Below are 14,745 nucleotides of genomic sequence, written 5' to 3'. Positions count from 1 at the left end.
AAAGGACATAAAAAATGTGGATAAAAGTAACAGCCAGACAATAAACCACAATAAAAACAGGTCAAATAACAACAAAATAAAAAAGAAATAGCGTCAATAACTCAAACAGTGTCAAGCTTGATGTCTTATGTGCAAAGGCAAATCATTCCAGTGTTTCACCGCGCGCTCGTTTCCGCCTGTGCGCCTGTGTCAGCGTCTGATCACAGCACTGAGACGACGTACGCCACAGCCTAAATCACACTCAGAGCTTTTTTATTCCAAATGCAAATTGGGACTGCAGCTTATATATTAATGGCCGAGTTTGCATTCACCTCACAGTGGAACTGATTCATGAAAAAAAAAAGGAGCTGCTTTTTTTTAAATGAGAGAGCGGGTGCTCTGCAGGTGGCCTGCTGCACCTCCAAGGACTCACAAATATAAACACACGTGCAGGCAAGGTGACCGTATGTAAAAAAAAAACAACCACGACAGGCCTCCGGCCTCGCCGAAGTGTCCTTGAGCAACGCGCACATCCAGTGGTGCTGTGCTGTAGCCGAGTGTGACCTTTGACCCCCCGATGCAAGGAGAGCAGACAAAAAGAGCTTTTCCCTGAGGGGATTAATAAGGTATCACATTATCATTTGAATGCGACCGATTGTATCGATGTCAGGCTACATTTCAGCCCGCAGACCTTTTCTTATAGAAACGCGTGATGCGACGATGTCACGCTAACCGTCCTGTCTCTGTCGCGGAGAGGATTGCTCACCCCGAAATGTCTAATGATAAAGAAACAATCTGCTATGTCGCACGCCCCCCCAACACAACCTCTTTTATTCATTTATCGTATTCACGCTCCAATTTTCTTACGTCACACCTCTTTGCTCCTTTGGTTGCCTCACTGCAGTTTTCAGGATTAAAAAAAACAAACGCTGTCAGTTGACGTTTTAAGACAAAAATGAATAACCATACTGAGTCTGGTGGTATTTTTCTTTTGGTTTCATAAACCGATTTTGGCAGGGGAGGTAGGAAGTGTCTCAAAATGCCACAGAGAAATTGTTCACATCTCAGTGAGCACCCGTTGCAGTGTTATTGCACAAGACCAAAGGCCAGTTAAAGCAAACTTAAGAAATAGCAAACACTGACATTCTCCCGTCCTCTCTCTCTGTCCCTGTGGTCAACAATCCCTCTGCTGGCCTTTATCCCCGAATCCCCATGGACAGAGAGTCAGAAGAGGGAGAATGCTTAAACGCTTTGAATGATGGTGTGGAATGCTAAAAAGAAATGAGAGGGGAGAGAGAGAGAGAGAGAGAGAGAGATGGTGGAGGGAGGGAGGGGGGAGCAAGGAGAAAGAGGGGGCTCTCTCTACTGCCTGGTCTAAGATCTGGTATGCGTGACTGCACAAGAGGAGGAGAAAGAGGAAAAGAAGGAAAAAAAAATCCCCCCACCACAACCTGCCTTCCTAACTTCTAAAGACAGACAATGGCCACTGACCGGCCTGGCAACCCTCCTCTGTGTGTGTGTGTGTGTGTGTGTGTGTGTGTGTGCGCGCGCTGTGTCACTTCACACACAGAACACGTCTTGATGGAAAGCAGAGAGAGCGAGAGAGAGGAGGGAAATCTGCTCTAACCAACTTTGGCTCTCATTACTCGGCACATGCAGCTGCCCAGATGCAGCCTCTCTCTGCCACATGTGACAGAAAACACCAGCGAAAAACACAGAGCCACGAACTAAAGCCATAAAACCTGCAATTTAAACTTTGAAAATCCTCCACACAAAGCCGTGACCCCCACAACTCACCAGTTTGATTTGAACCCCCGCTCCCTCACCACCACCACCTCCTCCTCCTTTTTTTGTTGTTGCATTTGAGGATTTAAAAATATAATACACAGCTGCAGCTTCCTACAATAAACACCTCGTGATAATTAATTACACAGACACTGCAGCCAAATCAAGACAGCAAGCATCCATTTTATATTTCCTTGTAAATAATTTAACAACATAACAGATTTTTCACCTTTTCAGCAGCAACTCAGCTCTGATCTGGGACAATACTCGTGTGGAACGTGTGGGTGGATATTATTAACAGCAAGGCATTAATATGAAAATCCCTTATTTTATGGACAAGGCCACAGCTTTACTGGCTGCATTTGTTGAATAAACAATGTCAAATTGCCTTTATAGAAACCAATATCTCTCACACTCTTGTTAAAACACAATTACACAAACAGAGATGACAAAACAATGAAGTGCCACACACACACACACACACAAAAAAGTAGTCCACACCGCTGTCTTTCTTTTATTATATAAATATCTTTAATTGTTTTAACCGTAAGAATATAAAACAATTTAATTTGGGGATTCTGCATTTCTTCTTCTTCCTTCTTTACAAACACATAATATACAGTACATCATTTTATTTTCAAAACACACACACACACACGCAGCTTTTTCAGCAGGAACGCACAACTGTATATTAATTTTTCTAGCAGGTCATTTGCATTACATTAACAACACACAGGCCTCTGTGTGCACGCGTGTGTGTGTGTGTGTGTGTGTGTGCGTGAAAGAGGGGGAGAGAGAGAGAGAGAGAGAGAGAGACATTCCGCTTGTAACCCGAGACGGAGGCGAGAGAAAAGAGAAAAAAGAAAATAATCGATTGCTCCTACTTCTAAGCATGTCTCAAAATGGATTCAGGGTGTTTGAATTCAGGGAGAAAAGAGAGATATAAAGAAAAAGGAGGAGGAAACATGTCAACCCCCCCCTTCTCTCTGGAGCAACATGAATATGAAGGTGTTGGCATTAACATGAGGAGGGAGGGGGGGGGAACAACATACAGCAGACCCTGATTTGTTTTCGACCACTAAAGGGAATAAGACATAGAAATCACTTCAATTTGAAGTACGACGCTCTGAATGACGTCAAACGGACGTGTATTTCCACCAGAAAACAACACTGAGCGCTCCCACCACGCGCCGCGCTAATACCGTGTTTGATAATTAAATCCTGTATTACACCGCTATAATGTTCCTTCTCCCCTCTACAGTGTTGTTATGTAAGGACTGTTTCTCATCAGGGGGGGCGCGAGCTGATAGTCTTGTCTCCTTCATACTGGTTCAAACCCTGAATGCGACGCACGTCTAATAAAAAGGACTTTAATGTTGGACTTTAAGGAAAGAAAAAATGATAATAATGATCATTGTTTGTTTTGCATAAAGCGTCATCCTCGTGTGATTGGACAACATCGCGTACACTTCCCTTCTCCGTCTCTCTCTCTCTCTCCAGGAAATTGTTGCTGTTTACGGGGATAAATTAACAAAGGTAGTTAGATCGTGTCCTGGTCTCCTTTCTCCAGCTCTGCTCCATGGAGGGAGGGAATGGGGGAGGGGGGGAGGGGGCAGACACAGTCCCTTTAGGCACATTTTCTCCCAGTCTCTCATTCTCACTTTCCCCCTTCCTTTTTTTTTGTTTTTTTTTTTAACAGTATACACCCTTTGAAAACAACCACATACGAGGTAGCCAAATGTTATTTTTGTGTTTTTTTTTGTTTTAGGCGTGATGGCTGTAGCGAAGATCCAGACTCACTGTCAAAAATAAAAGTCTCACACTCAAGTTTTTGAAAGAAAAACCAAACTTAACTTTGCCTTAAATCATGGATGCAGGTTCACAGGTTCACTTTTTTTAGATCGCCGCTACGTGGAAGCAAGTGTCAGTAAACGCAGCAGATTATTCGCACGTGTGCAGAGAGCGACACCGCGTTGAAGTTATTAATCCAGCCCGGTGTTGGAAATTTGGTGCGACGTTAAAAAAAAACCCTCAATATGTGGCTAAGAAATAAACGCAAATGTGGATTTTTACAAGAAAAAAAAGCAGTTTTTGTCTTTTTTATTTCTCCCTATTAGAATATGAAGTCATAGCAAACACTCGTGTAGATCCTGCACGGCAAAATGAAAGGAAAATATTTTGACAGAACATTCTGGCAACATGGGAGAAGCGCACCTTTAACAGAGCAGGGGGAAAAGAAGGGTTCTCCCTCTCTTTTCAAATCAGAAAAATAAGTTTTCCCACCCGTCCACAGTTCCCCTTCTCCTGCCCGTCTGTCCCCCTTTAAAAAAAACTAGGAAAAAGAGAACACACACACACACACGCACACACACAAAACAACATTTCCAATCACCTCACTTTCTCACTCTCTGTCATCTGCCAGAGTCCCAGGTTCAATACTTTAAGGCAGGGGAGCTGTGTGATCCTCTCCAGTCCCCTTTTGGTGATCTTGGTACATCCATACAGGTCAATGCCTGCCAGCTGGGTCAGGTGGTCCGCTATGAGCTCCAGCCCTTTGTCCGTTATACGCACACACTGTCCGATGTTCAGGGTCCTCAGCTCGTGCATCTGTCTCACCATGCGGTTTATCCCGTCATCCGAGATGTGACACGAGCACAGGGACAGCGACTTGAGCTGGTACAGCCCTTGGGCGATGTACGCCAGGGTCTGGTCCCCTATCTTGTCACAGAAGGAAACGTCAAGTCCGGAGAGTCTCAGGGTTCCCATGGCGAGGTGCATGGTCCCCGTGTCACTGATGTTGTCACAGGACCGCAGGTTGAGGCTCCACAGGGAGGCCATGTGGGAGAGGTGGATCATCCCCGCGTCTGAGATCCCACCACAGAAGCTCAGGTTCAGGACCCGCAGCTTGGTCAGCCCCTTGGAAATGTGCTTGAGTGACAGGTCCGTCAGTTTCTGACAGTCCTGCAGAGTCAGGTACTCCAGGTTCAGGCAGCCCTCTGCCGCGCTGCGGGTCATGCCCGCCAGATGTCCAATCCCCACGTCCGAGACATGCCGGCAGGACCTCAGGTTGAGGCTCTTGAGCCTGTGCAGGCCCCAAGCTATGAGGAGAAGCCCAGTGTTGGTGATGTTGCTGCAGCCTCCGAGCTCCAGCACCTCCAGGTTCTTCAGGTACTGAGCTATTCTGCCAAGGCTGGAGTCTGTGATCTGCTTGCACAGACTCAGGTTCAGAACCCTCAGTGATGGGATCTCCTGCACAAACGCGTGGCCCAGCCCGTTATCTGTGAGGTTGTAGCAGCCGGACAGGTTGAGGGACTCGATGTTGGGCATTCCCTGGATCACATAGCTCAAGCTGCGGCGCAGGGAGAGGATCTGGACCCTCCGGATGCCCCTGGCCTGGAGGCTGGGGAACAGGGAGGGATTGGCCCGGCGGAGGTGCAGCTTGGCCTCCACCCCCCTCCACACTGACTTGTGGTAGGATGCATCCCTCCAAGCGATGCACACTTGGGCCACCCTGCCTTTGTCCCTCACGTCCAGATAACTGAAAATCATGGCCAAAATTTCCGGGAAGAGGCACGAGATGTGCGTCTCCATTGTTTTTCAAAACCCAGGCATATAAGAATTAATACTCCTCACCTCCAAGGCTGAAAGAAAGAAGCCACTCAAACACCCACTTCTCTGGCAATAACGGCACGAAAAAGAAAAAGTATCAACAGTCACAGTTATCCACAGAAGTAGAAGAAAAAACACAAACAAGAAATAAGAGTTGTTAGTTTCTCTCTCTCTGTTTTCCTCTCTCTCCTATTGAACTGTGCAAAATCGATCCAACTCGCTCCAGTCCCACGTGATCCGGTCTGATTGCGCAGTAGGATTCAAAGGCATTAAAAAAATCCAAAAACAAAAAAAAAGCGTTTATTCCAGCCTCAACCCCTCTCTCCGCCAAAAAGAGGAGGAGAGGGGGGGCGAAAGGAAGGAGGAGGAGTAGGAGAGGAGGAAAAGCGTCAATCCTTCCCCCTCTCTCTCCCTCTCTCAGGCGACGCTTCCTTGTATTATACCAACTAAAAGCCTCTCTCTCTCGGCCGAGCGCGGATCCAGATGGTCGTACATATCAGTATGAGAAAGTAAAAAAATAAATAAAATGAAATAAAAGAAAGACGAGCCTAGCGCCACCTTCTAAATAACATCTCCATGGTAGAAAAGGGAACGGACGACAGAGCGAGGCTGGTTTTGTAGGCAGAGTGAGAGGGAGAGAGATATAGAGAGAGAGGGAGAGAGCGAGGGGCGTCCTGAGCTCAAAGCCTTTGTCTGCTCTTTTCAAACCGACTTGGCAGCGACCGCAGCACTGTGGCTGCACACGAGGGGTGGAGGTGCGCGGTGGTATTAATTACTCGTGTCATAAAAGCGCTTCTAAAGGACGCCACTGTACTATAGCGGTGCGAGAGTGTGAGCAACAAACACAAAATGTGTATTTAATGTTTACGAAGCGACACGGCGTGGCGTTAACTCGTCATGTCAGCGTGGTGTCACCCCTCCAGCCTCCGTGTCAGGCAGTTGGTTTGTCCCGCCTCAGCTGGAACGGTGCGAACTGTTTCCCTTGGAAACCAACTTCTTACAATTCAGTTCACTTTGGGCTTTAACCCTTTGAGCGGACCACACAGGAAACACGGCGCAGACACACGCAGGAGAAGTTACACACGGACTCCACATTTACTACTTATTTCATCTTTTAAGCGACGTTTTCGCCGAGTAGAAAAACACTGGCACGTTTTAATGCAGCGTCTCTTTGTCTCGTTGACTCTCTTTTTACATTTACTTTAAACTGGGAAACTTCATCTCCTGCATTTCATGTCACAAGTTGTGAGAATATAAAATAACATGCATTACAGTAAAAGCAGGTTTTATGAACAATTTATTTCGATATTAAATTCATTTTGTCACAAAAATCAATAAAAAGCAATAGTTTTTGTTATAAGTGGAAACTAATTTTAAAAAAGTAAAAATAGTGAAGTATTTTCTTTGATTTCATTTTGAGATGTACATTTTATCAAGAAAGCTCAGAGTTTTATTTCTTATATTAATAATATTATACAGTTCATAAACTTAACCTCTACCATAAAAAATGCTCTTCTGAAATACCTGCCATAGACACTTAAACTTATCACAGTATATATTTAGGCCTAGGATTAAAATGTGCGTTAAATTGAATTTGTATGCGGATTATCGTGTAATCGAAAATATTTATATTCAAGTTCTTCCCAAGTTTAGCAAACGATTGACTCCGATATACTGCTGATATTTTTAAACTTGCTCATTTAATGCAGAGAAAAGATAATTGTATGAACCAACCTGAAACTTTCATCCCCTGCAGTGGGCCTCTCTCTTTCTCTGACCTCCTCAGTAGACTTGTGTGTTACTCAGTGGCCGCTTTATTAGGTACACCACCTACCACGCGACTCAAAAACAGTTCGACGCGCAGACATGGTCGAGACAACCTGCTACAGTCCAAACCGAGCATCAGAAGGAGGAAGAAACGTGATTAAACTGACTCTGACTGTCACATGGTCTGGCACCAACCAGACGATAGAAGGTTACGACACTCGTTACAACTCGAGACACGAAGACCACCCGTCTTTGAAACACGCAGAACACCGCAGCAGTTGCCACTACGGCAACTTTATTGGGTGTCATGTGTACCTAATAAAGTGGCTGTTGAGTGTATATTTGTATAGGCACAGACAGGAGAACATATGTCTGAACATATGTGGCATTTTGCATGAAAACACTACGTTTTTTATATGCTTGTGTCTCTCCGTTTTACTGTGTGTGTGTGTGTGTGTGCACGCGTGCGATAATATGACAGGGGAGACGTTTGCTGGAACCAGTGGTGTGTGTCAAAGTGGTTTAGAGAGAGAGAGAGAGGGAGGGAGAGAGAGGGAACAGTAATCAGGTAAGGATAACAGCAAGGGAGAGGAGCTGCAGCAGAAACAGGCATTTTTACATGGAAGGAGGCAGCCGTGCACGACTGACAGCAACTCTTCTTTCCCACACTTCTTCCTCTCGTCCTCTCTGTTCTCTGTGCGGGATAAGAACTGATGCAGCGATCGTCGTGTCTGTCCGTTACTCATCACACAAGTATCAGAAATACAGAGGCGGAAAGTAACGAGTTACATGTACTCGCGTTACTGTAACTGAGTTGGTTTTTTTGTAAACTTAAAATCTGTCATTTTACTTTTACTTACAGTAAGTGCTGTACGTCACGAGTCGCCACATTTACATCAAAATTAAAAATTCACCCACCACAAACTTTGGCAGTGAATGAGGAGGACAGGTGAATAATGAGGACAGGTGAACGATGGGTACAGGTGAATAAATGATGAGGACAGGTAAATAATGAGGACAGGTGAGCAATGGTGACCGATGAATGTTGAAGACAGGACAGGTGAATGATGAAGACACGTGAATGATGAGGGCGGGTGAATTGGTGTTAAGTAAGGTCCCTGAGTTAGTGAGAAAGTGAAAGCATTTGTGACCTTTGACCCATGTTGACTGATACATTATGTGTTTACATTTGTAAAGTTTTTCTTTAAAATATGCCACAAGAAAAAACTTTGTTAAAAAAAGTAACTTGTACTAAATTTTGAAAAAAGCCACATTTTTACTTTAACGAGTACATTTGTAGACCAGTACTTTTACTATATCAAAATAGCAGTACTTTTCCTTGAGTAGAATATGTCAGTACTCTTTCCACTTCTGAAGAAATATGACTATATATATACACGTGTCTTATTAGAAATGGGGAACAGAATCTATGACGACCACAGGACGTTCAGCAAAGTTGGAGTCCACGTCCTCCTGGTTTTCCCTTCTGTCTCCTCTCTTCCTCTATAAGTGATGAAGTTAAAATGTTGTCACTGTCAAATAAAACGACACATATTCCATTTATACAATATAAACAGACTCATGTTAGGTGTTCTTGTGTAATCAGCGGCGGCCACACAGGTTCTCCCTCCAGCCATTATGTCATGTAAACATAGAATAGCTCCTTGTAGCCGGAGGGGACGCGGTCATGACCACAACTCCTGACATCTTTCAGTAATCACAGGAATGACGCAGGGATGAGATGTGCAATAAATATGGTTTTGCTTTGTAATGGAAAAATTGTGAGGTCTTTATTCCTGCGCGAACCAGCAACTGCTAGAACAGTGTGACTCTGTGTTAGATGGTTATTTGTGCATCCATGATGCAAGGCAGGTGTAATGTACTTTTTATTTAAATAGAACATTTAAAAGAAGCTCTTACATGTTATCTTTTAGTTAATTTAATTAGGTGTGTTGTAGTCTTCACAGCAGGAGTTTTATGTCAGCGCATCATAAAAGCAGCTCTTCATCTGGGTCAAATTAGGGAAAGTTGGAAGAAAGCTGCAAATAAGGCACACATCTTTGATGTAAACGTTGACTTGAAGATTATAAAACTTAACAAGGCCTTCAAACTCAATCAAAAACTGTCTGGTGAATTTCTTTCTTTCTTTCTTTCTTTCTTTCTTTTTTTTTATAATGTCCCAGCCTCCTCATCAAGGGCAAACACAAAGCAGTTCACTGTACCGTCCCCAGTGGATGCCAACACCTACGTCCTTGGCACCCGAGCACAGACTGTGTCATGCATTTTCAAAACAGGGTTCCTGACATGAATACCAAGCTAAATAATGACAGTGCAAACAACTGGAGTTTTGAAACAGGGTGGGAGACGAACTGCAGCTCCCAGCTACATGTGGAAACTCACTTTGATCGGAGGTCTGGAAAAATGAGCCGATACTTAAGCAGTTTCCTGAGGAATGAATGGTCTCAATCACTCGTTTCAGGTCTTCAATGAATCACTATGTCAATTCTGTGGAATATTTCTTCTTTTTAGACATGTGAATGATGACGACTGGTGAATGAATGATGAGGACAGGTGAATGAATGATGAGGATAGGTGAATGAATGATGAGGATAGGTGAATGAATGATGAGGACAGGTGAATGAATGATGAGAATAGGTGAATGAATGATGAGGACAGGTGAATGATGAGGACATGTGAATGATGAAGACAGGTGAATGAATGATGAGGACAGGTGAATGATGAGGACAGGTGAATGATGAAGACAGGTGAATGAATGATGAGGACAGGTGAATGATGAAGACAGGTGAATGAATGATGAGGACAGGTGAATGATGAGGACATGTAAATGACATGGACAGATGAATGACATGGACGGATGAATGAATGATGCAGACATGTGAATGACATGCACAGATGAATGACGAGGACAGGCGAAGCATTTGTGACCTTTGACCCATGTTGACTGATACAATTAATGTGAGATTTCCAGAGTTCCCTTGTCCTTTTTGCACGACACAAGAAAGAAGCTTGTTAAAAAGTAACTCACTAGTTTCAGGTCTTCTTCGATAGAACACAATGTCAATTTTGTGGAACATTTGTCCTTATTGAGGGAAATATTGCACATCTGAGTGGACGCTAGTGTTATTCACAGCTGGTTTCATCCAACAGGAGCCTATTTGCAGGCGTTTGTGAACTTCCAGTGGCAAAATCTCAACATGGTGCCGGACAAATTGCAAATTGGAAGGCGTCAAGATGGGAGTTCAGTCCCTTAAGGGTGAAATAATGACTGTTACAGCAGACAGTGACACTGACCATGCAGCGGTTGTCTCAAGAGTGTCGCAAGAGACACACATGGTGTCAGACGGGCTGATCTGAATACTTCAGAAACGGTGCATCTACTGGGAAAGTATGACTCGAAAGTATGACTCGACTGGTCCACGACGACAGAAATGCAACCATTACAACCAAGGTATGCAGAAGACCATCCCTGCAAGCACAGCACATTGAAAATCGAAGCAGCAGCAGCAGCAGCAGCAGCAGCAGCAGCAAAAGCCACTTTATTAGGGACACACACAATTCCTAACAAAGTAGCTCAGTCACTGAGAAAAAACTATCACAGAGAGGAGAAGGAAAATGAGAAAAGAAGGAAAGAAACAGAGCAGCGGACGAGTAAGGACAGTCTGTATGCCACAGGCTTTTTTTTTCAGCAGCAGTAGTCGAGTCTCTCTCTGCATGACCTGCCACTGTGTGTGTGTGTGTGTGTGTGTGTGTGTGTGTGTACGTGTTTTTATCTCCCTCTGTCTGCCTCATATCCCAGCTGTGTGTGCGTGCATGTGTGTGTGTGTGTGTGCTCATACGTGTGTGCATGTGTGTGTGTGTGTGTGTCTGTGTCATACCTACTCTCAGAAAAACCCGCTGGGCCCTAGCTGGCACTCACACTGAGCCGGAGTGGGGGGAAAGTGAGGGATGGATAGATGAGAGCAGGGAGAGGAAAAATCGAGAAATGAGGCCTGGGTCAGAGGGAAAGGGAAGAAGAGTATTTTTAGAGGACGTATCAGTTTGGGTGAAGAGAGAGAGAGCGAGAGAGAGGAAGAGAGGGAGGGAGGGAGAGAGAGAGAAAGCAGGGCAGCTACATGCTTTCTGAGCATTAAAATGGAGGGTATGGAAAACTATAGCTAAAAGGCAAAATAAGAAGATGAGAAAATGTTTGATGCAAGAGTGAGATTTGGCATGCAGGTGTGTGTGTGCGTGTGTGTGTGTGTGCGTGCGCAGGCTGCTATGACTTTGCTTGTCTGCATCCAATGATTCAGGAGAGAGCTCTTACTGGATAAATGATCGCCTCGACAACGTGCGTTATCTGCACCCACAGCGATTGCTGGTTGCCAAGGTTACATGGGTGTGTGTGTGTGTGTGTCTGTGTGTCAACTCATCCTCCCTGACAGCAACACTATCCTGATTTTTTTTTTATGGCCATGTTGGATCTCCTATTTACCTAAATCTATTAACACAGTCACATCAGAGGGATTTGTCTGTGTCCTTATAGATAGATAGATAGATAGATAGAGAGATAGAGAGAGAGAGAGAGAGATAGAACGTTACTACCAAATACAATCCGAAGAAGAAGAGTTGGGTAATGGTCTGTATATATTATAGAGAGCTTTTCTAGTCCTGGTGAGCTGCTTTACTTTTGCTTTAATTTTGCTATTCACCCATTCACACGCTGCAATATGGGGTTATGTGTCTTGCTCAAGGACACACATAGACTAGCAGAGCCAGGAATTAAACCCACAACCTTCTCATTGAAAGACAACTCACCCTACCACTGAGGCACCATGGCTCAATCCTCCAAACTCACTTTTTTAATACTTTTACTTCTGAAACACAAGTGCATTTTATATCAGAAAATGACTTTTGATACTTAAGTACAGTAAATGTCATTTACTTTAACTTTTACTTAAGTAAGATTATAAAAAAAGTCATTTTCTGGTAAAGATACTTACCGTTTTTTTCTACAAAGAAGACTTTATATATTTATAAAGCATGTTAGCATGTTTGGACATGTGAATTCAAGCTGTTTTGATAACGGTGACAATGAACTTTGAACTTAAATTGGTGTTAAAATGCTGAAAAGCTGTGTGGGGGCGACTCGAGAGACAGAGAGAGAGAAAAGCAGAGTAGTTTAAGAAAAAAGAGTGGATTGAAAAGAGAAGAAGAGTGAGACAGAGTGAGAGTCAGTGCCAGGAGATATCAGTAACAGTATCCTGTTTTCTCTCCATCTCACTCCTTATGTCGCTCATCCACCTGTACCCGTGGTCCTTCCCTTCTTCCCTTTTCCTTTCCTTCTTTCACCTCCTCTTCCCTCACATCAGACAGCTTGTGTGTGTGCTCCTGTCTCGCCACAGTTCCTCACAGGTTTAGGTTTATGTGTGTGTGTGTGTGTTACCCTGCACCACACAGACTGCCTAGGTGTGTGTGTGTGTGTGTGTGTGTGTGTGTGTGTGTCCTCAACAATGCTTTTCATTTCTGCCAGCTCTGCAGTTTGACATCGGAGATTTTTCAGCCGTGTGCTCGCTCTCCCTCAGTAGTCAGCATTTTTGGCACTTCCTCAATGCACTCTGTCATCTCCTGGTATGAATAGGCTGTATATCGGTGTGTGTGTGCGTGTGTGTGTGTGTGTGTGTGCAGGCACTATAGGCGGATTTTTGATGTGTCATTGCCAGCGTAAGAGACAACATCCCCATTAGCCGTCTTGGCGAGGCGGAGGAGAAGACAAACCTGAGTCATCTCCCCGGGATTATAGGCGCAATCCAGGGATTGAAGTTACTCTTAAGAGTTGATTTTGTTTATTGGGGAGGTTTTGGTTCGTGGATGTGTTTAGTTCACGACTCCTGGGATTTCCTGAGTATGCCCAACCGGGGAGAAACCCTGCACACACACGGATTCAGAGATCTGTCGTCTGTTTGTCTGAACTCAAATGTCCACAGAAGTTACTCTAGAACACCCAGCTTATGCCTCCTCCTCCTCCTCCTCCTCGTGTCTTCTGATTCTAGGCTGATTTGAGTCTTCATCCGAGTCTTCCCATGTGTTGATTAGTCTCTCCATAAAGCTCCATAAAGGATGTTTAAGACTCTTTTGTCTCCATCTCATTAGATCATTTTTAAACGTGTCACAGAAGCCGATCCATGATTTTCGAACTCAAGATGGTTTGTTCAGATGTTTCCCACAGCTTTCATTTCCTGCTCCACGCAGAATAATGCTTCAAAAAGTAAACTTGGCTGCATGAGACGGTTTAGTCCGAATCAAAATACCGAGACACTTCACAGAGACTATATAAGGCAAATATCATCTCAGTCGAACGTGTCAAATGCTTAAAGTCTCTCTCATAAACAGCAGCAAGATTTAAAAAAGCATCGAGACAAAGATGAGTCATCAGGGACTGAATGTGCTGCCAAATTATTCTTTACTCATCAGATGTTCTCGGGCCTTTTGGAATAATTACAACCGCATCCAAATTTAGGACACGTGACGTCCGTCTTTTGCGGTTTTCTGACCGTCGCTACGGAGCTAAACGAGCCGCACCGAAACCGAATCTTGTCCAAGTTCCGGTCCACACACACACCGCGTTCGTAAACCATCCAAACAGCTATAAATAGCAGAATTTCTCTGTCGTCGTTCTGCATGCAGCGGAAGATGTTTGGGCTTTATCTCCTCCACAGCAGCCAGTGCGCAGCGCAGCGCAGCGCGCGCGGTGCGTGTGTGTGCGCAGGTGCGTGCAAAAGAGATGATGACAAACAGGGGGGGGTTATACGACGATAACTATAACCAACCTGTGAATAATTCATCTGTGAGGGAAAAGTACAGTGTCTGAATTAAACATCATAACACTTAGCACATGACCCAGAATGAGGGACAGAGGAGGGAGGAGGGAGGAAATAGAAGATGTTTCACACTCTAAAAGACCTTATACCTAAAGTTAAAGACGACATATTGAGGTCACCACAGAAGACTTGTCCATAAAGGTTTGTGTTCACCTGTGTTGCGTGTGTGTGTGTGTGTGTGTGTTTACTGCTTTGCCTGTGTGTGTGTTTGAGTATGCTCCTCGTGCATCTGTGTGCGCTTGCAGATCTGCTTGTACACGTCTGAGCATGCTAATTTCTCCAGGGAGGGGATCAGGAGACCAGTGTAGTTTGGCCGGCAGAGCTCAGGAGCACCAGGGGGGTAAACAGGGGGATCAGGCCCAGCCACAGTGGCTTCTCCCTGGGCTTCGTAATCAGGGACTCAGGCTCTCCCAGTGTTTTCGGTCCAGTGCCAAACGAGGCCAGCCAGCTTTTTTTTTTCTACCATGTCCCTTTTTCCAGAGCTTGTCCGGGCTTGTTTGTTTGTTTGTTTGTTTGTTTGTTTGTTTGTGTAGAGCCTCTACTGTATTCCTCACGAGTCCATCCACTTTTGTAGGGAAGCAGCTTTCCTTTATGAAATTAGCTGCATGGTTAAGCTGGTAAATAAAAATAAATGTTGTTATTCTTCTTGACAGATATTCACAGCCAACATGCAGGTACATCCAAAACTAAAATATGTTCTCATCTGCAGAGCAGAATTCCTGTAGCA

At 44.5% G+C, this 14,745-nt stretch overlaps 2 protein-coding genes across 4 annotated transcripts in view; one reads left to right on the top strand and one right to left on the bottom strand.

Annotated features, from left to right (window-relative positions):
* Positions 1-14,745, top strand: part of wnt5b (wingless-type MMTV integration site family, member 5b) — a 74,382-nt gene that overhangs the window by 37,995 nt on the left and 21,642 nt on the right. The window contains exon 1 of one of the 3 annotated variants that reach the window (XM_044021718.1): positions 10,401-10,609. The exons of the other annotated variants lie outside the window; for them this stretch is intronic. Coding sequence (XP_043877653.1) covers positions 10,562-10,609 — 48 coding nt within the window. The 5' untranslated portion in view covers positions 10,401-10,561. Of the gene's footprint in view, positions 1-10,400; positions 10,610-14,745 lie in introns of those variants that run through there. 3 annotated transcript variants of the gene reach the window in all.
* Positions 3,425-6,047, bottom strand: fbxl14b (F-box and leucine-rich repeat protein 14b). Its single transcript, XM_044021720.1, has one exon. The coding sequence runs from the start codon at positions 5,353-5,355 to the stop codon at positions 4,153-4,155; it is 1,203 nt and encodes a 400-aa protein (XP_043877655.1). The 5' UTR covers positions 5,356-6,047; the 3' UTR covers positions 3,425-4,152.

Source organism: Solea senegalensis, linkage group LG3 (genome assembly GCF_019176455.1).
Source record: "Solea senegalensis isolate Sse05_10M linkage group LG3, IFAPA_SoseM_1, whole genome shotgun sequence".
Classification (NCBI taxonomy): domain Eukaryota; kingdom Metazoa; phylum Chordata; class Actinopteri; order Pleuronectiformes; family Soleidae; genus Solea; species Solea senegalensis.
The sequence above is the reverse complement of the archived record's forward strand: the minus strand, read 5'-3'. Positions and strand labels throughout refer to the sequence as shown.

Bases quoted from the DNA above. Each gene is read 5' to 3' on its own strand.
- fbxl14b (XM_044021720.1), bottom strand. From the start codon at position 5,355: ATGGAGACGCACATCTCGTGCCTCTTCCCGGAAATTTTGGCCATGATT.